The sequence below is a fragment of the Chionomys nivalis genome, chromosome 5 (genome assembly GCF_950005125.1).
Source record: "Chionomys nivalis chromosome 5, mChiNiv1.1, whole genome shotgun sequence".
NCBI lineage: Eukaryota > Metazoa > Chordata > Mammalia > Rodentia > Cricetidae > Chionomys > Chionomys nivalis.
The window spans coordinates 11,555,912-11,582,368 of NC_080090.1; the positions used below are offsets into that span (position 1 = coordinate 11,555,912).

The window sequence follows — 26,457 nt, forward strand, 5'->3', positions numbered from 1 at the left end:
TCTTACATTTATATCTGCATCCAGTGAAGTTTTAATCCATTTTTAGCTAAGGTGTGAAGCATAGGTAAGGGTTTGCTTTTGACCTGTGAGTGTTGACATGCCCCAGTGGTATGAAAGTCACTTGAGCATATTTGTGTGGGCTTCTCCCTGGATCCTCTGTTGGGTTCTATTCTATTTTCTTTGTTTAGTCTTCTACTGACAGTTGAGACTTAATTACTGCAGCCGTAGTTATCCTGAGAAAGCTAAACGGTCTCCCCACTTTCTTCTTTACTGGGGTTCCATTGATACTCAAGTAATGCCCCCTCAAGGGGAAGAGGAACAAATCCAATAAACCTACATATGTTTAATGTATAATGTATATAATTTGGCAAGTTTCAACCACTTCATTCTTTTTTATTTTTTTGATGTGGGATTCCCCTCTGTATGCTGTGAATATGTTTTATTACCATTGGTTAATAAAGAAGCTACTTTGGCCTATGGCAGGGTGGAATAAAGCCAGGCAGAAAATCCAAACAGAGATATATAGAGAGAGTAGGCAGAGTCAGGGAGATGCCATATAGCTGCCAAAGGGGGAGACAGACTCCGGAACCTTACTGGTAGACCACAACCTTCTGTAAAATATAAAATAATAGAAATGGGTTAATGTAAGATGTAAGAGTTAGTTAATAAGCTAGGAATATGCCTGAGTCATTGGCCAAACAGTGTTGTAATTAATATAGTCTCTGTGTGATTATTCGGGACTGGGCGACCGGGAAACCAACGAGAAGTCTCTGTTTACATTGTGTGTGTGTGTGTGTGTGTGTTTGAGATAGGGTTTGTATGTGTATCTCCGGCTGTCCAGGAACTCACTTCGTAGACCAGGCTGGCCTCGAACTCAGAGATCCCCCTGCCTCTGCCTCTCTGAATGCTGGGATTAAAGGCGTGCGCCACCACCACCTGGCTAACCACTTCTTTCTTATTGAAAATTACTTCAGGAATTCCAATTCCTTCACCATTCCACATAATTTCAGCATGTTTTTGAGCATATGTATCTACGAAGATTCTCACTAGCATTTTGATAGGAACTGTGCTAAACTTAGATGTCCATTTGGGGGAATGGATATCTTTAGTGTGTTGGGTCTTCCAAGTTCTGAGCACAGTGTCTCCTCACTTCCTGGCTTGGTTCCATCAACATGTTGTTGTTTTCGACATTTGAGTGCGACACGTTTTTCTATATTTACACCTACATGACTTCCAGCAGTTATAAACGGGAGTGTAGCATTTTAGTGTTCGTGTCTGTGTTATAGGAAGGCAATGGCTTTCATATGTTTCTCTTCTTGAACTTGCTAAGTTCCCTGTTCATTCTGCAGGTTTCTCTGTGGATTCTACAGAGACCACTGCACTCTCTGCAAGGGGGCTCACTGGGTGGCTCTCCTTATGAGCTGGTTGCTGGTCTTGCCCATTTGACTTGACTGTGTGGTGAGACAGGGCTGAGCACAACTCTTAAGAGCCCGTGTCCTGCCTTTTCTCCTCTTAATGGGATAGCACTCGGGCTTTCATGGTAAAGTCGGTTAACTGTGGGTCACAGGGCCTGTCTCTCCCTCACCATCCATCTTTCTTTCCTGTCTTCCTTCTCCATCCCTGTCCCCTTCCTTTTTGACAAGTTTTAGAAATTCCCTCATATTCCTATTTCCAAAGTTTTTTTTTAAGTATCATGAATGGGTACTGACTTTTATCAATCACTGATTTTTCAAATATTGAATTAGCTTGCATTCCTGGAATATACGGCTGTAGTAATTCATTTTTTGAATACTGCTAAATGCTCTCTGCTGCAGCTGGTAAGGACTTTTGTATAACTGTTTATGAGGGATCTTTGTAGTTTTCTGTGCAGTCTTTGGTTTCGGAGCCAAGATAACACTAATTTCACAGAATGAATTAAGAAGTATCCCTTCTGATTCTATTTTCTGCAAGACATTGTGCAAAATTGCTGTGAATTCGTCTTTAGATCTGGAGATGTCTTCATTAAAACCACCTGGGCCTGGAGAGGTCTGCTTTGGGAGTTTGAACAGTAGGAGTGCAGCCCTTCGGTTCTGAGCTATGAGCTGCCACACTGTGTGCCTTTGGGGATGCATCTGTTGAAGATCTAAGTACTGAGCCGCCATTGCCCCTCCTTGCTCTCTTTCCTTGCCTCTGGGGTCCCATCGATAATCTCTACTCATCCATCCTTGTTTCTCTTTGTCAGTCGATGCTGGTTTTTATTTTATATGTTGGTGCTAGGGAGTGAACCCGAGGCCTTAGTAACCGAGCTATGGCTCCAGCCCCCCAGTCCCAGTGTAATTTATTGATCTCTACAGCCTCTGGCTCTTCTCTTTTCTGTTGTTTTGGCTTCCATTGACTGTTGCTTATTATTCCCTCTGCTTGCTTTGCTCTAGCTGGTTCTTCACGGGGGTTCTTGAAGTGAGAGGTTGATTATTGGCTAGAGACTCTCACTTCTATCTCTGCGTGTTTGCCGTTCAGCTGGCCTCAGCAGCATTCCACAATGCTCAGGTGTTGAGTTTGCATGCTTTTAAATTGTCTCTTGATACTTCCACTTGGCCCATGGGTTATTAAAGAATGTGCTGTTTAGTTTTAAAGAGTTTGGATATTTTCTTGCTGTCTTTCCGTGATCAGTTTGCAGCATGTGTGGTGGAGGACAGGCGCTGTGTGGTTTTACTTAAGTGTCCGGGTTTGTCCGAGAGACTGGCATAAGGCTCTCTGGATAACGCTCTATGTACTTTGAAGAGACTGGATGTTCTGCTCCTGCGGGAAGAGGGCTCTCTCGGTGTCAAATTCAATGGCTTCCTGGTATCATCACGTTCTATGTCCTCGTGAGTTCTGTCCCTCGTCCTTCCTCCATGCTAAGGATGGACCTCAAGGTCCTCGGCAAGTTCTCCACCACTTAGCTACATCTTCCTCTCCTTGCTAATCTTCTACCTAGTGCTCCATTGTTCGTTGAGGATGAGTTTCCCCTTCATTTCTATAATGTTTGCTTCATGTTCTCCCAAATCCTTCTCAGTGCCTTCCCAGGAGGGCTGCCCCATCTTCCTGGTGGCTTGGTCCTCTTGTACTGTGCCCTTCTCTCTGAGTTGCTGTGGTCTTGTCTGTCACAGAACAGTAACTGCAAAACGATTCAGGCTGTGTTTTATCTTTGTGTTGCTTAATCCTCCACTCCCCTGAGGTTCCGTGGCTGAGGCTACCCACTGATAGCTTCTGTATCTGGGGTCTGAAGCGTCCGTTTGCCTCCTCTTTGTATCTGTTCTTTCTGTGCCAGAACTTTCTGTGTTGCCATTCGTTTCCAAGCTTGTCCAAGAAATCTTGGGTGCTTCTGATGTCTTTGCCATTTTTGGTGCTGGCATCTACTGATTAACTGCTTCTCACTCAGTTTGCTATTCCTGGGATTCTTCGTATAACGAATGGCATTTGTGGACCGGGTCATTTTGAATATTGACTTTAGATCTCTCTTAGAACTTTGGTTTGGGGTGCTTCCCTATAACACTTACATGGCAGAGGACAGGGCAGGCTCCTCCCAGATTATATATATCAAGCTTTGGTCAAAGAACACTTTGTCATTTCGTCTCGACTAACACAGAGGGATGCACTGTGTAGCCCAGGCTAGCTTCAAACTTGCACTGCCTCTCCTGCTTTCTGGCATCACAAATCTGTGCCTCTGTGACTAGCAGGGTGTCCCTTGCTGTGAGGTGACAGATTGGTGCCTCCTCCCACTCTTTCTTCTTACGTTGGTACCATTCTGGGATGTGGGTACCAGGGGTGACCTTATACTCCTGGGGTATGGTGGGATCTTGGGCTTCCTCTTCTGCATGCTTCACCCCTTCAGGGAGAGAGGGTGGCTGCTTGCTTTTACTTTTTGGGAAGGGGACGTAGGTTTCCAAGAGGATCTTTCCTGCAGGGCACAGTAGTCTCCACAGCAAAGGGCTCCAGCAGCAGGGTCTGATGGCTTTCTGTCTTTAGGAGCTGCGTGGTGCTCAGTTCTTTAGCTGGAGAAATGGGCCTTTGTGTGCAGAGTGTCATTGTCTGGGTGCCTTGGTATCCAGGTTACTTCTTCCAGTCTAAGACCAGGCACACCTAAGGTACAGAGTCAAGGGAGCACCCTGCTGTGTCTGTGTTCCTACTCCATGTTTTCAGAAGCAACTCTATTTAGTTGGTTTTATTTGCTTTATTCTTTGAGCCCACGCTCCCCATTTTGGTGGGAGGAGGACAGGGTCTCATGTGTTTCAGGTTGGCCTCAAACTCACTACATGGCTGAGATGACCTCAAACTTCGGATTTTTCTGTCTTCCTTGCTCCTTCTCCAGTGTTGGGATTACAGGCAGGGACCACCACACCTAACTTCTGTGGTACTGGGAATCACACCCAGGCTTTGTACATGTTAGGGGAGCATTCTACTCACTGAGCTGCACCTCAGTCTCCAGGCTTCCTTAATTGCTCTAGTGAGAAGTCCTTCTCACAAGAAGAGAAGCTCTGCCTCAAGCCCAGAAGAGCTCTGGGCATAGGTGGAGGTGGAGGATAGACTGTCTCACCCCTGCACCCCACCCCACCTTCTCAGGAAAGGTGATCAAATCATCCCTCCGCACAGTTTGACGTGATTCTCAGTGTGTCTATGAGACTGAGCTCCAAGCAAGTAGGCCCTGTGTTCTTTCTTCATTGCCAGATGCCCAGGGCCTACACCACACTGTTCTTGGCACCAAACAATAAATATGTAAATGTTGGTTAAATAAAGTTGCTTCATTCACCAGCTCAGCTTCTCACCTGTCCATATAAAATTGACCAGAGGGAAAGACACAAACAAGGTTGTGTTTAGAAATGAGCAAGACAGTGGATGCAACTGAAGTGTTTGGCACACTGCTCAGCTTACAGGCAGCCAGACAGCAGGCTGCCCTCATTTCAGTATGAGCACTCCTGTTACCATGCTCACATGAATTCTCTCATTCTCCGTCAGCATCTGTTAGCACAGCTAATGATCTGTTCAAAGAGTTGTGAGCGTTTGCCACTGGCAGACGCCAACTGGTGAGATGATTCTGTTAAATCCTAACTCTGTCTCTCTTGTTCATGTTTTTCTGGACAGGTCCTGCAACTGGGCTCAGACATCTTGCCCCAGTACAAGCAAGAGGCGCCAAAGACCCCCCCTCACATCATCTTACACTACTGTGTCTTTAAGACCACATGGGATTGGATCATCTTGATCCTGACCTTCTACACAGCCATCCTGGTCCCTTACAACGTCTCCTTTAAGACCAGGCAGAACAATGTGGCCTGGCTGGTGGTGGACAGCATTGTGGACGTCATCTTTTTGGTGGACATTGTTCTGAATTTTCATACCACCTTTGTTGGGCCAGCGGGGGAAGTGATATCTGACCCCAAGCTTATCCGCATGAACTACCTGAAGACGTGGTTTGTGATCGACCTTCTTTCCTGTCTGCCCTACGACGTCATCAACGCTTTTGAGAACGTGGATGAGGTTAGTGCCTTTATAGGTGATCCAGGGAAGATTGGTTTTGCTGATCAGATTCCACCACCACTGGAGGGGAGAGAGAGTCAGGTACATCCCTCAACTCTTGGACCTTGTTGTCATGTCTTTAATGCTGAATGAAATGCGGGCGGTCAGCACAAGAGTCCCCCGAGTGGGTGGGAGGCAGCATGAGCTATGACCACAACAGAGGGCGCATGTGCCATGGATACCCTGCCTGCTGTTCCTGCCCTGGGGAGACCCAGAGACCCTGCATGTCAGTGAGTGGGTGTGGAAGAAACTAAAGGCTCACTCTTCCTCTGTGTGGAGTGCAGCCGGTGGCTCAGGGAGGGAAGGCTGCAGAAGCAGCCATGCATGGCCATTGCACCAGGGAGCCTGTCACTCAACCACTGGATGTGTATCTGTTGGATATTCTGAGGGTGGGGCCTTCTCTTTATCTGCCCTGGAGCTGTTTGACAGGCTACTAACTGGTGGTCACTGATGCGTTTCCTCTCGTTCTTTCTTCTGGATGAATGTTGCAATGAGTTTGGAGGTGACTGTTTGCTGGGCTCCTCGGGTCCATGCTGGAGTTGTATGCGGTGGTTGTAGGGTCTGTTGCTTTGGAGTCTTAGTCTTGTAAATGCGTTGCAACCATGTTGGGATTAGGATGTGCTTTGGTAGACACTGAATAGGTGGGTGCCTGTGGCCGGAAGGGGCCCCTGGACTAGTTAGGAGCGAATGTCTCCTTTGAGAAAGCAAGGATGCCAAGTCCCAGAGCAGTATAGATTCCCATACGACTGATTCTTGAAGGGAATTCTCCTCCTTTCCGGATTAAGATAAGGCAGCTTGCTTGATAAGCCAGTGTGTTCAGCACCGGGATCATATTGTCTCAGATGGCAGAGGGTCAGGAGGATTAGCCTGTCATCTTGTCAGTCATCTGGAGGCTGAGCTGAGGCTTGGCAAATCCTCTGGGGTAAAGGGCAGCCATGGAAGGAGGTGTCACTGTGCCTCTGCCTTCAGACCAGCATCAGCAGTTGCTGATGACACCAGCTACTTCCTGTCGGAAAAACAAATGGCCATGCTGCTCCCCGGCCGAGGGGAGCTTCCTTACCAAATGCTGCTGAGGTTAGAGTGTGGAGGACACAGCGTGATGCACACATGCTCTCGGTTCAGAACAGCCCTGGCTCTGTTGGTGGACAAGATTTTCAAGTACTTCGTTTGTCTTTGAGACGGGGTCTTGTGTAGTTAGCCTGGTAACTGTAACACAGCTGACCTTAAACTTGCAATCAGTCCTCTTGCCTCAGCCTCCTCAGTGCTGTATTACAGTGTGGCATTACACGTGTGTACAAGCATGTCAAGGACTAACTCCTGCACGGCTTCTGAGTTGCAAGGAGCTGAAATGAGTGGGGACAGACATTGGCAAACTCAGAATCACCTCTGTGAGTGCAGAGCACACTGGGAAATGCTTTTCTCTGTGGATCCAGCTTCAAAAAAGTTTGTGTCATTGGCTTGGATAATTCAAATGAATTATTATAATCCAAAAGAGCATTTTATAGACACCTGGGAAATTAATATTTTATTACAACAAACAAATAATCTAACCCTTGAGGAATTGTGAGAGCTTAATGAGCAGGAGTGTTTGTGAAAGCAAGAGTTCAAATCTTAGCACACAAGGTGTAACTGCATCCCTGCAGCCCCACTGTGGGAGCTGCTGCCAGCCAGCCTAGCTGGAACTTAGCTCCGGTGTCAGTGAGAGACCCCGTCTCATGAAATGAGGTGGAGAGTGAGAGAGTAAGATACCAGATGTCTTCCTCTGGCTTCTGTGTACTGTGCACACCTGTGTACATCCATACACACAGATACACCATACACACATGTATATATACACATATAAGTACATACCATATACACACTGCACACACACATGTTCACATACACACATAAACATATACATACCATACACACATTCACATAGACATACAAACACATACATAAATATACCATTCACATATATACACACATGCAATGTATATACATGTCCACAAACACACATAGATATACCATATACACATGTTCACAACACATAAACACACATATACCATACACACACCATATACATATGTACACACATATACATATATACCATACACACACCATACACACAAGCCCACACACATACATATAGACACACACACACTCACACAGCCACTTGGGTTAGTAAGATAAGCCATGCGCTATTTATTGCAGCAGTGCTGGAATTCTGTAACTAAGTAGAACAGGTCTTCAGCATCCATGGGTTCACCTTGAGATCTGGCAGAGCTACAAACACATATGAAAGTGTGGCTCCACAGCCTGGAGGCTAACAGGACCGAGAGCTTGTCCTCAGGCACTGTGTGTGCTGAGCTGGAAAGCCTTCAATTCTGAGCACCCAGTGATGGCCTGATTTCCAGGTTCATAGGATGGATTGGAAATAGGAAAGGCGTCTGCTATCTGTAGCTTCAGGAGGTAAAGGGCTTGGAACCAGCTCTCTTACCCTCTCATGATCTTAAGCAGTACTTCCTGGATTAAGGATCCAGTCAGGACAGTTTCAAAGCCTTGGGTGACAGCTGAAAGTGTCTTTCACACACCTGATGTGAGGGAGCTGGGGGTCGGCTCTCAGGACCTCCTAGTGTACCGCAGTCACCACGCAGCCTGGTCCATGCCATTTTGAGTTCCCTGCCAGCTCCAAGCTCAGATTTGCTGGGCTCTTACTCTGCTATGCATTGGCCTTACTTCCAGAAGCTCTTTGTAAAGATAAGAGGCCGTGCCTCTGCCCTTTGACCCTCAGTGCCAGGGGAGGAAAGTGAAGGAGGGGAGACATTTAGCAGATGATGAGCGGAGGTCACTGGAGGTCAGAGATGGAGAAGACCTTGTGAGCTCATGGGTAAGAGGGCAGACACAGGGAGATCTGCCGCATGCGTGATCTCAATCACCTGGTGCCCCTCCTGCCCTCTCTCCCTTCTTGCCTATGACAAGCTGATGGAACGGGCACACTACACTGACTTCTAACATGTGTGGATACTCCTTGACTCGTGAAATATGGGGGAGAAGTTGGGAATTGGGTATGGTGGGTATGGTGGTACAGAGGAGGCAACTGTGATGTTGATATGATGCCCAGTGAGGGCAGACCGACCCGTCCCCAAAGGCCACCCTTTTGGGAAAAGCTACCATTAACATAATGGGAGGGGAGGGCTGGGCCAGAGGCAGGCAGAGGAGGTTGGGAGGCCATGAGGGGCATCAAGAGTTAGTCTTGGGGAGAGTACAGTGAAGTCCCTTTAGGTAGTGCTCTGATTAAGGGTTTGGTGGCTCACCCTCCATACCTGTTACCTGTGGATGAAGTCTTAGCCTTGATGACCTAAGACTATAATACTTTCTGGTCTATATTCTTATTCTGGGAGACTGCAGGAAGAATGAAGAAACTACTGACTCATTTGCCACTAAAAAAAAAGTACACAGAGTTTAACTGATTTTTCCTGGTGTCTTCTCAATTATGCCAGTGGTCAGTGTGCCAGTGGAGACCACCAAAGAAGAGGGGGCAAGACAGAAGTGTCTTTTCTATGAGAGAGAGAGAGTGTGTGTGGTGTGCGTGCATGTGTATGTGTGTGTGTTTGGTGGCAGAGAGTCTTGAGGGAAAAGATTGGATCCAGCTCAGGTCTGGCTCAGGAAAGAGCTGGAGAGAATCACTGGTGCCTGTGGTCTTGGATCCAGTTCGTGGCTATTGCCCTCTTGGTGGTTCAGGCTGAAAATGACCCCTTTGTTTCTGCTTGCTTCCCTTATGTAGATGGCCTCCATTTGCGTCACTCTCGCCTGTGGGTGACCATCTGCTCTGGGGGCTGTTGGGGATATGTCTGCGTGTTAGTTCACTGGACTGGAGGACAGAGGTCTGGAGACTGGGGGAGCTGACTCTCGGAAAGGGCATGTTGGAGCCCTTGGCCGATGGTTGGCCTGGCATGCTTCCTGACTGCGCTGGGGTCGTGAGGGATGAAGCTTTCCTTCTCCTAAGGAAACCTTGGTGCTTCTTTGCTCTTGCGGTGTAGAAGTGCAGAGGAGAAGGGAAGACTGTGTGTCACTGGGTCACTCTTTGGGTATGCTGATTAGAGGCATCACCTTCCTCCTAGGCTGGGTAACATGCAGCAGCCCAGGCAGCTGGTGCCAACTCCCGGCTGATAGTCACTAAAAGCGAGGCTTGCTGATGGAGGCAGACTCTCTTCATCTTCTAAGGGTCCTAAATGTTTTGCTCTTTGGGGAGTAAGGAGAAGGGTGATTTTTCTACTGTATGTAACCCTGTGCCTGTCACGCTGTCTCCTTGGACTTGGTCTGCCCCACTCTGCAGAGCAGGTACTATCCCTGTCTTGTAAGTAGGGAGAGGGGTGAAAATCTGTCCTTTTATCTGGTGCCTGCTGCCTGTGGGCATGAGGATGGCCTATGGGCTCCCCGTACCTCAGCCTGTGCTTTCTCATGCTGCCTTGCTGGAGGGTTGGGTTGCCAGGAAGATCACGTTTCAGTCCCTAGACCCTTGTTGCTTTCTGTCACTGTAAGTCACTGCCCTGGAAACCACCCTGGGCCAGCTTTCTGCTGTTAAAGATGCTGGCTACAGGCTAGTGTGGTACAGACCTAAGGCAAGGGGATACTGAGTTCAAGTCAAGTTTTGGAGGTACAGTAAAACCTTATCTCAAAAAACCCCCAAACAGACAAATAAACAAAAACAAAACAAAAAAAATGAAAAGAAGTCTGATTTTATGTTGGAGGTCTCCAATCTCAGCTACTCAGGAGTTTGAAGAAGAAAGACTGTGAGTTTGAGAGTAGCTTAGGCTTTCTGGGGAGACCCTGTGTCAGCCCCACCCCTTCCCTCAGGTTGTTTTCCAACTCACAGCATCTGGTGTGACCTACCCCACCCACCCTTGTCCTACCTCAGGCCCTGTGAAGGCCACAACACCTCCCGGCTTTCACCTGAGCCTCGGCTTGAGCATATTCCCTGTGCAGTTCTTCCTACCTGAGACAGTGTGTCTGCTTGCTTCTCAGTTTTGACTATAATTGGGTAGCAGAAATCCTTTACACAGACGTGAAAGGTATAAAGGCCAAGGGAAGGGGCACAGAATCAAGAATGCTGCAGCATGAGTTCGTGTCTGTCCCTGTGCCTCCAGAGACAGTGACTTACTTGCTGGAAGCCTCACTAATGTATATCAAGGAGCTACCGTAGGCTGCTGAGATGAGTCTGTCGGCATCCACGGGTCTCACCCCCGTTTTGCTCTCCGTGTGCAGGGGACCCAGAGGAGGAGGTGGGGCAGAGTCTGTGCTCGTCCAGGCTGAAATGATGACCAGTGCTTCTCAGTGCCGACTTCTAAACGTTGCTATAACTAAAGAAACATTGTGGCTTAAGCCTATCCTGGAATATCATTCATCAAGAAAAGAGCTACCTCATCATGGAAAGATTTGGAGGAAATGGAGGCTTATATTGCTAAGTGAAACAAATCTACCTATTCTCTGATCCCGTGTGGAGAGAGGAGTGCTCGCCAGGAGTTTAGAGAGGAGGAGGCAAAGAGGAGGCACAGGCCAGAGAAGTGACCTGGGTGACATTGGGATGGCCACGTGTTTCTCGACACTAGTCTGAACCACACGCCATGCTAGAGAGATACCGAGCCCTAGACACCAGCTCTGTACCTCTGCTAATAATAAGCACCGGCATTGACTCAGTGGTTGCATCGTTGCCGGACTAGTGCAAGGCATTAGTGACAGCTGGCATTGACTTAGTGGTTACATCGTGCTGGGCTAGTGCAAGGCATTAGTGACGGTGGACTCTGTGCACTTCGCTCCACTCTGCTTTAAACTAAAAGTACTCTAAAAATAATGTCTGTAATTAAAAACACAGACCCCGTTGCTGCTGGAAGATGCAGGGTTGTCCCGCATTTCTACGACTCGGAAAGAAAAGCCCAAATGCCCCCTCCCACCCCTTTCCCTGGGCAGGGGAGGAATCATTTAGTGTCTACTGGAAAGAAGGGCAGGTGAGGGCTGGGAGCCAGCCACAGGTGCACGCCGCAGAGCACACCTCACTTGTGTGTGTTCAGAGTCATCTCAGAGGAATGGAGAAGCATCCCTGAGGAGAGATGAGCGGGCAAGGTGTTGGAGTTGCCACCAACCCCCATTATCACCAGCCAGCCCTGCACGCATGTGCCAGGGCCTGTCGCTGAATCTCACACAAGTTGCTCACCTGAAGTTTTGACCCGTCCACTTCAGGAGGTGCCTGCTAACTCAAAGTGAGCATTGGAGACCAGGCTAGAGGGTTAGCAGCACCCTGGCTGCCCCCATAGCATTTCTAGGACTTTCTTGTGGGTGTATAGATGCAGATAGATGCAGCAGTTTTGTTCTTGTTCCTGCTCGTGGAAGGGAGGATGTTGGAGGGACAGATGGCTTCTTTAATAGAGCTTCCAGTGGAATTGTAGGGTTCAGATGCCGTGCTTGGCACAGGGCCCATGGAGTGATCAGGTTTGATGGGAGGGCATTCAGAGACACACTGCTCTGTGGCCTGGAGTCTCCCCTCCCCTCCCCTCCCTTTCTCCTCCCTTTCTCCCCTCCCCTCCCTTTCCCCTTCCTCTCCCCATCCTCTTTCCTCTCCTCTCCTCTCCTCCCCTTCTCCCCACTCCCTTTCCCCTTCCTTCCCTCTCCCCTTTCCTTCTCCTCCCCTCCCTTCCCCTCCCATCCCTTCCCCTCCCACTCAGGTTCCATTTGACCAGCGTACATTCTAGTATTTCCATTCTTCACCACAACATGAAGCTTCACCTGTCACACATCTGTACAGACATGGTTCTCCACCTGTCACATATCTGGACAGACATGGTTCTCCACTTATCACACATCTGTACAGACACGGATCTCCATCTGTCACACATCTGTACAGACATGGTTCTCCACCTGTCACATATCTGGACAGACATGGTTCTCCACTTATCACACATCTGTACAGACACGGATCTCCACCTGTCACACATCTGTACAGACATGGTTCTCCACCTGTCACACATCTATACAGACATGGATCTCCCACCTGTCACACATCTGTATGGACACGGATCTCCACCTATCACACATCTGTACGGACACGGATCTCCACCTGTCACACATCTCTGTTGGCATGGATCTACCTGTAACATGTCCATAAAGACATAGATACCTACCTACTACACATCTGTATAGGCATGGATTGCACCTATTTCATGCCTATGCAAGAACAGATTTTTTTTCTGGACTCAGTTTGATCACTGATTTCTTTATATGTTTAAGATTTATTTATATTTCTTCTCTTTTTGTGTTGTTTGCTGTAGTTTTGTTATGAGTTTTAACAGTACCTCTATTTCTATATGGACAGAGTTCACCAGCAAGGCAATTACAATTAGAGCTGGATTTTCCTATTTTTTAGATTTTTTGTAAAGTGTGTGTATGAGAGAGAGAGAGAGAGAGAGAGAGAGAGAGAGAGAGAGAGAGAGAGAGAATTTGAGTGCTGCATGCTACAGTGCATGAATGAGTTCTCTATTTTCACTGTGGGTCCCAGGGATCAAGCTCAGGTTGTCAGGCTTGGCACCAAATGTCACTGGCCCTTATTTTGAGTAGGATTTTAAATTAAGGACTTAATGTAATTAACAATCAATTCCTGTCTTGCTCTTCCTTTTGCTGTCTTTCTCTTTCCTTCCTGTTCTCATGCATACGTTGAAGGACTTACTCCCTTTATCATTAATTACTTTTGAACAAATACTTTTGTTTTAAAATTTAAATTTTATATATTTTGGGTGATCTGAACCTTTTAACACTGAAATGTATCTGCCTGGTAATATTTATTTGAAGCTCTGCCAGTATTTTTAGTGCTTACGTGCTGTGTGTTCTTGTCTGTTAACACGAGCCTTTGCTATATTCTCCTATTTAGAGTTTAAATCAGTGGATTTTTTATTGATTTGAGTAATCTGTTATTATTATCATCTTTGAATGTGTATGAGTATTTTGCCTACATCATTTGTGTGCCATGTGCCTGGAGAGGCCAGAAGAGGACATTGGAACCCCTGGAACTGGAGATACAGATAGTTGCGACCAGCATGTAGGTGCTGGGAATTGAATCCAGGTCCTCCAGAGGACCAGCTGGTGCTCTGAACTGCTGAGGCATCTCTTTATCTCTCCAGCTATGCTGGCCTTTCTAGCCAGCTAGCAAGTGAGCAAACAAACAGTAAGAAAACAACGAGAAACTCCTGCCTTTAGCCCAGAGGATTAAGCCATCGCCTCTGTGTATCTACTATGATCTTTCCGTTTCCATCTTCCGTCTTGCTATGACTGAACACCAACCTTCCCCCCATTTTGTGGAATTGTTTTGTGTTTTTCTCACCAATCTTTTATTCTTCACTTTTCAGCTCCTGCTGTGGATTAGTGTTGTTGATACCTCTTCCCAAGCCTTACTAGGGTTTTAGGATGTTAACAGTCGCCTCCCTGTCTGTTTATGTGCTGCTGAAGTCAGTGTGTATCACTCTTTGTGCAAAGACGCTGATTTATCTGTTACCGTCTCTCTTGCCTTCATTCCTTGGTGATCTTCTAACTTATCTGTGGTAAACCTCCCTTCCTACTTTGGGAATGCCTGTTGGTACCATCAAGTCTGCTGTTGAAGTCTCTTATGTTCTGTTTGCCTGAAAATATCTTTATTTTACTTTACTTCTGTGAAATGTTTGCACTGTTTATTGGATTCTAGCCTGCCGTTTGGAAATATGTTCTAAGTCTCTGCTTCGTTGTTTCTTAGGAGAATTCAGTGCTTGTTTCAGTTCTCATTTTGTTGCTGGGATCCTCCTGCCCTGCTTCTAATGATTCTGTTTTCTCATTATCCTTGAGCAGTTTCAGGGTGACATGCTTAGCATTGGTCACATCAGTCAGGGATCTACAGTTTACAAAGACACCAGGCAAGGAGAATGAAGCAGCCAGGGACAGTGGAGTCTGAATCGGGACTGGAGTCAAGAGCCTGGCTGTCCTTCACGTGAAGTGGAGTCAGTCAGACACAAAGAAAGGCCTGGAAAGCACTTCAGAGGCGTGTTCAGCCTTGACTGAGGGCTGTGGGTGGCCTGTGGTGGCTGCAGAAGGCAGACAGTCTGCTCACCTATCCCTGCTTCTCCCTTTAGCCCTTGTCATCCCCCTTGGTGACCAGAGAGCAGTCAGAGGGTAGATTGAGTACCTCACAAAGGTTTGCTCCTACCTGTGTCTCAGGTGTCATCGAGCCTTTGCTGGAAATGGGTGGAAAGGTTTTTAATGTATGAATTTTATCCAATCCCACTTCCTCTTCTATTTATTTGTCTGTCTGTCTGTCTGTCTATTTGAAAAGTGATTACCATTGTCAGTTCCTAGGCCATGTAAGGACAGACCATGGACCAAGTATGGTGACCTCTCTCACAGCCTGAGTCACTTGGTGGTGGTTTTGGAAATGCCTTCCCTTCTCCTGAGCCTCAAGGACAGATTAGCCCTCCACTCTCTATCCTCCATCTCTTTACACTCTCTCTCTGTATTTTCCAGCCTTTTGCTTCTCCATACCTGATGCTGGACCTTCTTTTTTCCTTTTGACTTCTCTCCCACTCTCCCAATCCACTCTTTCATTTTACTCAGTTACTTTAAAAAACGTCCTCTAAGTTCAGGTTTTGGTTGCTGCACTAGTGAGTTTCTGTTCCGGTAAGGGACACAGACAAATGGGCTGCTAAATGAGTGTTAGTTTCTCTTAAGTTCTAGAGACCTAAGTTTGAGTCATGTGACCCATTGGCTTGGGCCTCTGGGAAGGACAGCACCCTAGAGTGAGCAGATCTTAGGGAAGGAAGTGTGAAAGAGGGGTAAAGGAGGGAGGGGAAAAGAGACCTCATAGTCACCTTCAAGATGACTACATCCCCAGGATGACCTAAGGACTGCCCAATGGGATCCTCCTTCTCCTCAAGCCCCTCTCCCCAGTTGTATCTGGTGATGGAGCCTTAACACAAGAGCTTCTGGGACTTCCAGCATCCAAACCATAGCAGTTCTTAATTTTTCAGAGTTAGAATTGCTGCTTGGCCTATTTTATACTTCAGTTTTTCTCCTGATATTCTTGATCCTGCCTTTTATCTTGTCAAATACACTAAGTGCAATTATTTTAATGTCTTCTTTAAATAACCTGCAGTCTAGGGTCCCTGCCCCCTCTGCTCCCCAGTTGCTCTTATTGTTCATATAGATTCTTTCACATGATGTTTATTTTCATTATGTACGAGATGCTCTTTGTGAAAATTATAGAAATATTTAGAATGCAGAGATTGTTTTTCTTCAGAGAATATCCGAATTCGTGTGTGTGTGTGTGTGTAGCTGAGCACAGCAATAGCCTCACTTGAACAACAGATGAAAAGCCCTATGGCAAGATCTTTTCCTGGTTCACTCTGGTCTGTCTGAAAGCCAGTTAGTTCCGGCTCCAGCCCCCCCCCCCCCCCTCGCCTTTCTATCACCTCTAGACATTTGCCTGTGTTTCCTTAAGCCAAGAAGCTGTCAGAAGCAATGCTCAGGCCTTCAGTGTCTTAGCTTAGCCCTGGAGCTGGCAAGTGTCCCAAGGGAGAGCTGCCTGACTGCTGGGCACCCTCTGAGTGTGCGATTTGGCCCCATAATTCCCCGCTGCACTGCTGGCTTACTGATGCATTCAAGCTGATTTAAAAGCAATCTGCGTAGGTTCTTCATTGTTCTTAGTGAAAGAATTCATGTGAGTTTATCAGTCAACGGTTACCAGAAGACTTCAGTTAGGGAAACGCTTCCGAGTGTTGTATTCCTACCACATTAATCTGCATTTAAAAAGACTTGATGCATGCCATCTGCCTGCCCATCGATAAAAGTATAAAAAGTCTGCAATGGCTTATGCTAGTTTTCTTATAGCTTGTGGCTCACAGTTCTTAATTAACAAGCATTACCTATGAAATAGGTCAAAGTTAGAGCCCTGTTGGTTTTCTCGTAGTCCCATTGCTAGGCTGTCTCACCTGTGATGGGCCTGAAGCAGTGGTAGGTAGCTGACTCCGTGGCGCTCCTGGGATACTGGGGTGTGGTGATGCTCACCTCGTGGGACTGAGGGACAGTGGGACAAATGAAAGGATGCAGCAGGGCAGTGCCTGGCAGAGCCGACTCCCCGAGTCAGGGCGGCTTTTCTTTGATATTCATTATCAGTATTTGTCTATCCTTTGTAGGCACAGACTGCTCATTCATTCCCAGCCACCCAGACCCAAATAACCGCATAGAAACTATATTAATTACAACTCTGCTTGGCCAATAGCTCAGGTGTATTTCTAGTTAGCTCTTATGTCTTAAATTAGTTCATTTCTATTATTTTGTATTTTGCCACAAGGATCTTGTTCTTGGGCAGCTACATGGCATCTTTCTCCTTTGGCAGTGACATGGCATCTTTTTGACTCTGCCTACTCTCTCTCTCTCTATCTCTCCCAGTCTAACTATATTCTGCCCTGCCATAGGCCAAAGCAGCTTTATTCATTAGCCAATAAAAGCAACACATATACAGAAGGACATCCCACATCAGTCCCTTAACATGACAGTCTTCTTAACTCCCACATCTGTTTCTCATGGTCTTCCCAGTCCTTTCTAGCTTAGCTCAAATGTCTTTTCCCTTGTGATTCCTAAGCTGGTGCATCATGTATTTTTCTTCTTTGGCCCTACGGAGTATTAACACATCCTTGGATTATAGCTCTAGTCTATCTTGTAACACACACACACACACACACACACACACAAGTTGAAGGGAGCCTCTTGTTTGTTCCCGGTCACCCAGAACTGAAATAGAAACTGTATTATTTAAATCACTGCTTAGCTCATTAGCTCTAGCTTCTTATTGGCTAACTCTTACGTCTTCCTTTAACCCACTTCCATTAATCTATGTATCACCACCGTGGTCTACCAGCAAAGTTTCATCATGTCTGTCTCTGGCAGCAGTCCCATGGCTTCTCCCTACTCTGCCTCCTTTCTCCCAGCATTCAGTTTAGTTTTCCCTGCTTATCCAAGTTCTGCCCTATCAACAGGCCAAGGCTGTTTCTTTATTCACAGTGGTATTCATAGCATACAGAGGGGAATCCCACCTCTCTCTCTCTCTCTCTCTCTCTCTCTCTCACACACATTCTGTAATTTATGATGCTATAATCAAAATTTGAAGAATATGAGTTTTAAAAACTCATTTCATGGTAGTCTCTACTGGCCTGGACGTCCTTGGAGGACTTGAACTAATGGGTGTGTGCTAACTGCCTGACTATTGGAACTTGTATGTAGAGAATCTCCATGTGCTTGAAGGAGCTGTGTAGTGTTGCTTACGAATGCTTGGTCATATGTGTATAAGACCTTCCTGCCTTCTAGAGGTATGAACTCCTGCTGGGCCTGTTTATACAGCTGTGGGTAGTATAGATTTGGAGAATCTATTTTCATCCTCATAGAACTTAGGAAGTGCGCATATCCCTGTGGGGTGTGTGTGAATGAATGTGTGATGTGATGTGTGTGCGCGCGCGCGTGCACATGTGTGACCTTGTGCATGCTTGTTCTTCCCCTTTCGATTCCCACCCTATTCCCTTGAGGCAGGGTGTCATGTATTTGTATTTTAATGGAATCCATTTAGCAGAGGAAGAAGATGAGAGAGAGCAAGGCTTGTCAGTAATGGATTTAATCTGATGAACACGGACACATCTCAAACAGCAGTGACCCAGAGACGAGGGCTGTTTTTTGTGCAGAATGGAGACCTGTGGTAGATTGCAAATGGCACCGTAGTGGCTGCCATCACAGGGTAAGATTTTCATGGCTCTCCTTTTCCTGCATGGTCATGGGATGGAGGTCCCATTTCTAGCCATTGACTTCATATCCTGAGCACAAGAAGGAAGAATACAAGAGGTGATGAGCATGGGCTTCCTGGATTTGTTCCCCAAGGACGTTGCTGGAAGCCTCTGCCATAGCTTTTACTCACCTCATGGTCAGAATTGTGTTGTGTTGTCTCCACCTTTAAATGAGAACAAAGGAACTGTAGTCATTTAGTTGGTGTTTTGTGTTCTATCACCACAGAGAGAATGGGGCGGGGGAGAGAATGAAAGAAAGATTATACCAGACAGGAGATAGGCCTTTTGACAGCTAGTGAGTATCTCCTGAAGTTCTCGTAACAACCTTGGGGATTTTGTACCTTCTCCTCCCTTTTATACATGAGAATTACAAAAGTAGCAAGCAGTCTTTATGTGGGACCCAATTGTAGGCTGATTTGGTTAAGCTACCATGCCACACATCTACTGATGTGTAACATGGAATAGTTAGGGAGAGGCCAGACTGTAAAGGGCCTGACCATAGGAATCAGGAGAGTTTTGGCTAACCCCTGGCACACACCGTTATTCTCTAATTGATTTCAGTTAGGTATCTCCGCTGATGGTATCTGTGCACCCCACACTCTCACTATGGGATTTATCTTCCTTTGAAGAGCTTAGTGCCTTTCTCTAGCAAGAACGTGGAAATGGACCCATTCTTAAAGGCCTTCAGGAATGCCTGGGCTGAAAGGGATTCTTCTTGTCTGCATGACTCTGTATTAATTACTTTTCTGGTTGCTGTGTTAAAATACTCTGGCAAAAGCAACTTCAGGATGGAAGGCTTTATTCTGGCTTACAGTTCAAAGTTACAGTCTGTTAAGGTGGGGAAGCCACAGCGGCAGGAACCCGAGGCAGTTGGTGCTTTGCATCCATAGTAAGGAAGCAGTGAAAAATGAGTACCCATGCTCAAGTGGCTTTCTCCTTTCTGTACAGTCTAGGAACTCAGGCAATGGAATGTGCCACTCCAGAGTGGAGCAGAGTTTCCTATCAAAGTTAGCCAATCAGGGTAGTCCCTCACAGGCATGCCTTACAGTTAACCAATCAGGATAGTCCCTCCCAGGCATGTCTTACAGTTAACCAATCAGGATACTCCCTCAAAGCATCCCTTACCATTAACCAATAAGGATACTCCCTTAAGGCATGCCTTACAGTTAACCAATCAGGATACTCCTTCACAGGCATGTCTTACAGTTAACCAATCAGGATACTCCTTCACAGGCATGTCTTACATTTAGCCAATCAGGATACTCCCTCATTGGAATGTCCTTCAGTTAACCAATCAGGATCCTCCCTTCAGCATCCCTTACAGCTGGTTCCAAAGTTCATCAAATTGACAATTGACAACTGAGATCAGCTATTATACTCATTATTTTAAAAATATGTATGTGTATGTGTGTGTGTGTGTGTTTGTATGTGCACCACATGTGTGCAGGAACCCAAGGAGGTCGAAAGAGAACACCAAGTGCACTGGAACTAGAGTTACAGACAGTTGTGAGTCACCATATGGGTGCTGGGAATTGAACTCAGGTCCTCTGCAGGAGCAGCCAGCGCTCTTCCCTGCTGAGCTGTCTCCTCGGGCCTCTACAGTTAGTATCTTTATTATCTTCATAACCATCTTTTGCAGTCTGCCGTGGCCAAGCCCAACTCAAGGAAAGGGACTGTCGCTGCTTTGAGACCATGGTGCTTGGTTCTTAACTTCCAAGAGGATATTGAAAATCCTAGATGACTGAGCCAAGATCACACAGTAGTGAAGACAAATAAGCCTAGGGAAATCAACTTTCTCTTTTAATTAAAATGCTGCCTAGTTGGGGATGTCTTCACTGGGGCATGATTGGCACCAACCTTTCACCATGGGGACTTGGTTTCTTTGCTGAGCATACCAGTCATTTTGTGTTTGGAGTTAATTACTATAACCTTTTTAAGTATTTTATTTCCTTTTAAAGTTTAGAAGACTTTATTCCCTTTAAACACCTGTCTATCTATTTTCATATCTATTTATTTTCATGTCTAGTCTACTCTTCAAATCTCACAAAGCCCCTTCTAAACAGAGGGTTCTGTGTGTGTTGTCTGACGGTGACTTCATAGGTGAGAAGAAGTTGGGGAATTTGTCAGAACAAAGCTCGTCTTTACACTTGAGGATCTAGACCAACTTAAGGTTTCCATGGTGACTTGTTTAGCCTTGTGTCCTCAGCAGTCTAGGGACCCAACTGGATAATTCTGGTTTCTTTGGAATTATTCAGCCCTTACCAGCCACTGCCATGGATACAGGATCTTGAGGAGGGAGAAATCTGTGGAAACCACACCAAAGGGTGCTGACCAGCTAACTCCTCCAGGATTCATTTCAGACGTATGCTCCTATGTCAATGAAACTTAAATCTGCAGGATAGTGCAGTGCATTTCTGGGCATTGACTGGAACAGTCAGGAGCACTGACCATTGGTGTCAGAGGCCTTTGTAGCCACTAAAGCTGGAGCTTTCCTATAAAAAGCAGTTTCTCCATTGCTGTAACCTCCGTGTATTGGGAAGATGTGGAGACAAAGATCTCAGTGTTCATTCATGGACTACACGATTGTCACACAGGTACTGAATGCTGACTCAGAATGTGCTATGGCATGCCTGGTTCTGCACACATGTTGGGAGTTCACACACAGGTCCAAAGGCACACAGGCTTACTCTCCATGTTAAGCACTGATCTTCTAGCTGGGCAGTGGTTGTGCAAACTTTTAATCCCAGCACTAGGGAGGCAGAGGCAGGGGATCTCTGTCCCAGAAGACTGCTTCATATACCTTGACTCAGCTCCTCTCACAATCCACTTACATGATGATAGGAATGAGGGATTTGAATGTAGTGTGCACATCAGTAACTGTGGCAGTTGTGAGGGCACACGTGGAGGTCGTGTGGGGGTCGTGTAGGTGGAGCTTCAGGGAGTGAGAAGACTGCTGTCACATGGGTGAGATGGGGAAGAGGTGTGGATGGCAGTGAAGATCCGGAGATGAACCCATGAAGGCAGAACAGATGCCGAGCATAAATGTCACCTGTGTGGAAGTCGGTGGGTCTGTCTGTGATGGTTCAGAAGAGACTGGGAGCCCCGCTAATGGAGGAATAAAGAGAAAACAGAAGACGGGGTGCCGTACAATAAAGGGAGAAGTATGTGGGTTTTTACAAAGCCGGATTCTTTGAACTGGGCATGTAGATGAAAAGGACCAATTTGCATAAGAAAAATTGCACTGTGAGGAGAGACTGGTTCACCGCAAATGCTTCCAGTTTAAACGTTTTACAGAACCTCTGCGTCTCAGCCCAATAATCGTGTAAAGAGGAGCTTGTAGGATGGATGAGGGAGTAAATGTGCTCTGTGTTTCTGGGAAAGGTGTGGCACCCCTGCCCCCACCTCCTGCGACTCCAAGTCTGTTAAGTGGTTATTGATTGCACAGTTCAGGGCTCAGGGAGGTCTAGAGGACATGGTTTCTTCAGGTGGATGGGGGATGAGGCAGGTCTGTGAGAGAGGCCCAGCCAGAGCAGAGTCTAGCACTGCACTCCCCACTCTGCAGCAGGCAGAATAACAGAGATTTGCTTCGTTCCTGTGAATCACATGACCGTGGCCCATTAGGGCCCACTAAACCTGAGGTGTGTGAAGATGAGTGTATGCACATGTGAGTGTGTGCACATGTTAGTGTATGCACGCGAGTGTATGCACATGTGGTTGTATGCATATGTGAGTGCCTGTACATGTGAGTGTATGCACATGTGTCACATGTGAGTGTGTGAGTGTGTACACATGTGAGTTGTGCACATGTGAGTGTGTACACATGTGAGTATATGGACTTGTGAGTGTATGCACATGTGACGTGTGCACATGTAAGTGTCACTGTGAGTGTGTGCACATGTGAGTATATGCACATGTGAGTGTGTGCACATGTAAGTGCCTTCTTGTAGGAGTCAGAAGACCTCAGATATTCTTGGGGCATCTTTGTGATTGATACAGGCCCTGGGTGTTTTAGGAGATTCCCTGTCTCTGCTTCCCATCTTGTTATTGTTGGGAGTACACGGGGGCTGCCAGGCCTGTATAAAAAAAACAAGAAATGAACAAAAATGAACAGAAAACAAACAAAAGACCAAACCAAACCAAACAAGCATGCGTCCTGGGGACTGGACTCAGGGTCTCCTACCTGCGTGGCATTTTATCTCATTGCCTCAGCCTCAGTTTCTCACCCTCAGTGAGGCATGCAGCTGGCGCAGGGCCCAGCATGTTTCCACTTAGTAACGAGTACTTCTCATGCTGTTGCTAGTCCGGGACACTAGCCAAAAGGACAGTTGCTGACCTCAAGGGACACTCAGGGTCAAAGAGTATTCCCGCTGAGAAGCTGCCCTTTCTTGAAGGTGTGAGCATGGGCCCGTGACAACCGGCCACACTCCACTCTTGCTAGAACTATAGGTTCAGGCAGGATCTCTGCTTTCAGGATGCTTTACATTAGAGCCAGCTCTGAAGGCCAGACATAAACAATGGGGCTGTAGGTTCATTCTGCATTCTCCTGCTTTAAAAGCATATTTTTAAATTTTTAAAAAAATTTGGTTGGCAAACATTTATGATGGACAGTGGGTGGGATGTTTGATATGTGTAGGCTGAGGAACAATTAAATCAAGTTAGGTAAGGCATCTATCACTTGATCTATTCAAATTTTGTGCATATGTGTGTATGTGGGGGTTCACATGTGGGTGAAGGGGTGTGTGTGTGGGGTTCACATGTGGGTGAAGGGGTGTGTGTGGGGTTCACATGTGGGTGAAGGGGTATGTGGGGGTTCACGTGTGGGTGAAGGTGTGTGTGGGGGTTCACATGTGGGTGAAGAGGTGTGTGTATGTGGGGGTTCACATGTGGGTGAAGGTGTGTGTGGGGGTTCACATGTGGGTGAAGGTGTGTGTGTGGGGTTCACATGTGGGTAAAGAGGTGTGTGTATGTGAGGGTTCACATGTGGGTGAAGGGGTGTGTATGTGGGGGTTCACATGTGGGTGAAGAGGTGTGTGTATGTGGGGGTTCACATGTGGGTGAAGGGGTGTGTGTATGTGGGGGTTCACGTGTGGGTGAAGGTGGGGGGTCAGAGCACAGCCTCTGTTGGTGGTGCCAAGGGAACTCATCCATTTACCCTTGAAGTCTCTCATTTCCTGGAATCCACTGTGGCTTCCAAGGACCCTCTCGTCACCTCCCATCTTGCAGGCTGGAATTATAGGTGCATGCCACCATGCCTATTTTTTTAAACATGGGTTTTAGGTATCCAAAGTCAGGATATATGTGGAGTGAGTACATTACTGACTAAGCCATTTCCCTTGTCCCTATTAGGTACTTTTGATCTAGCATGTACATAAAACATCTTAGCCATTTCTAGTTGTATAATGTGTTGTTGTTAACTATGGTCACCATGCTGTTCAACGGTTCTCTAAAACTTAGTACACATCCCTAACTGAAACGTCACAGCCATTGGCCAGCACCTCCGATGCCCTCCCACCCGGAGCTCTTGTAATTCTCTCTGCTTCTGAGTTTATATTTTATAATTACACATTGACATCTTTCATTGTTCATCCTTCTGTGCCCTGCTTGTTTCTCTCACTAACATTCTTCATGTTCATTTACTTGGCAATGACAAAACTCCCCCCTTTAAAAGGTTGTCTACTAACACGCTGGTTGGTGGTGGTGCATGCTTTTAATCCCAGCACGCAGGAGGCAGAGTCAGGTGGATCTCTGTGAGTTTGAGGCCAGCCCGGTCTACAGTGTGAGTTCCAGGACAGGCTCCAAAGCTACAGAGAAGTCCTGTCTTGAAAAAAAAAAAAAAAAAAAAGGTTGTCTGCTATCTACTCCTTTATTGGTGGGCACCTGAATTGATTTACTAACTGGGCATTGCGAGTGAGCTGAGTGCCGAGTCCAAGTCCTGAGGCTGACATCTTTAACAGTCTCCTCACGTGGCTCCTCCATCATCTTTCTAGCTCCTGAGAGTGGACCAGCATCTGGTGTCACCTCAGGTCCCTTGGACACTTTCCCGTATGGACGGATGATGGAATCCCTAATCGCCTATGCCTCGTCTTGGAATGTCTTTCAGTTGACCTGTTGGCTACACTGCCTCTTCTCTCTCATGTCCGTGAGCTACAGCACCCTTTCAGTTTTGAGTCAACTCATATCTCCCAAGCAAAAGGCAGACTGTGCAGCACCAGAACGTTCTCAAGTCCTCACTCGATGTGTTGCTCTCCTGCTTCCTCTGCTTGGTAGCAAGGGTAGGAAGACTCACACCACTTTCAACGGGCCCCCTTTACTAGGCATCTAGATGATGGAGCCAGATGTGTTCTGGGCTTAGTGACCTATTCTTACCATCTAATTTATGTTATTCTTTAAACTCAAAGGAAGAAACCTAACCCCATTTTACGTAAGTTTTAACTGTCAACCTGACACAAATGCCTGGGAAGAGAGTCTTAATGAGAAATTATTTGCATCACATTGGCCTGTGGGCCTTCTCTGGGGGATTGTTCTGATTGTTAATTGATGTGAGAAGACACAGTCCACTGTGTGGCACCGTTCCCTAGGCAGGTGGGGGTGGGGGTCCCAGACAGTATAAGAGAAGAAGAGACTGACTGGGAGCAGCGAACAAGCAAGGGGCCAGGCATTAATTCTCTCTCTGCTCTGGACTGTGGATGTGGTTAAGTCCCAGCCTTGACATCTATTTGGTAAAGGCCTACAGCCTGGAATTGTAAGAAAATGAACCCCTTCTCCTCCCAGTTGCTTTTGTCAGTGTGGTTTGTCACAGCAACAGAAATGAAACCAGAACGGGCAGCACAAACAACCTGTGCTTGCCCTAGACCTGGCATAGTGCAGGAAGTTAATTGTGTATCTCACTCAGTAGAGGTCAGAGCGAGGGCTGCTGCAGACTCTCTGGCCCATCTCCTCACAGCCCATGTCGGAAGAGCCAAGTACAGACTGCTATGTCCCTGTGGAGGCCTGAGTAAGCTCCATTTTATGGTGCTCTAAGACTTAATATTTTTATATCCCTTTGAAATTTTATCCATGCCCTTCCTCATCAAATGATGAGGAACCTGCCATCAGCAGAGAGTACCTTGCCCAGGGCCATACCCCTTGCGATGCTGAAACATAGTTTTTACGTGTTAGTGTGAGTCCCCTTATTCTGCTACTGGAATGTCCCAATATTCTCTCATTTTCCTTTTCTCCACAGATCCACAGTCCCCTCTCTCTCAGTGTGTAGGGCTCATAGCCCCTAATGCTGTGACTCAGTCATACTTCATAGCCCCTAGTGCTGTGACTTAGTCATACTTCCTCATATTTACAATTGAATTCACCTTCCTTGGTATGTAAATCTGTAGAAAAGGCTGTTTATATAAGGGCACCTTCACAACTATAACTCCAGCCTGATTTGAAATGCTCCTGTAATTAGGTATAGGTCGACATTAGCTAAATTGAATATAATCCATCATGCTTACTGGATGTGGTGGGAAGATACAGACTGTGAGGATCAGCAGGAAAGCCACATTAAGTATAGATGAACTGAGCCGTTGCCTGGGCAGCTTGCGTGTGCAGAACAGGGCAGCCCACTCTGTACCAGAACAAGAAACAGGAGAAGCTGGAGAAATTAAAAAAAAATTGGTTGTGACAGCATGCATAAGTCTTGTATAGTCTCAAGGCAGATGCTAAAAGTCTCAGCATGGAGTGGGAGAGACACAAAGTTTCACCCATAGCTAAGGAGCTGTGTCAACCAATAGATTCTGAGAGAGGCAGAATCAGTTTTCCTTAAGGGTGTGGCCTCTGGTAGGTTGACTACACTCCAGTGGGTGAACCCATACACAAACTGGACCTGATCTTTTTTCCCCAAAATACACAAAGCTGGGTGGTGGGGAAAGGAGGATTGTTTGGGAAGGGGCTGGGTAATGTGGAATTCCCCTCTGTATGCTGTGAATAACAGTAGTTAATAAAGAAGCTGCTTTGGGCCTATTGCAGCACAGAATAGGGCAAGGCAGGAATTCCAAGCAGATAGAGGAGGAGAAAGTAGGCGGAGTCCGGGAGAAGCCATGTAGCTGTCGCAGGAGACAGACACCGG

The 26,457-nt window shown here is 46.7% G+C and overlaps 1 protein-coding gene across 2 annotated transcripts in view; it reads left to right on the top strand.

The window, feature by feature from the left end:
* Kcnh1 (potassium voltage-gated channel subfamily H member 1) overlaps positions 1 to 26,457 on the top strand; it is a 294,537-nt gene that overhangs the window by 82,750 nt on the left and 185,330 nt on the right. Inside the window, exon 6 of one of the 2 annotated variants that reach the window (XM_057770318.1) lies at positions 5,101 to 5,574. In XM_057770318.1, coding sequence (XP_057626301.1) covers positions 5,101 to 5,574 — 474 coding nt within the window. The remainder of the gene's footprint in view (positions 1 to 5,100; positions 5,575 to 26,457) is intronic. The other variant, XM_057770319.1, reaches the window with a different exon arrangement.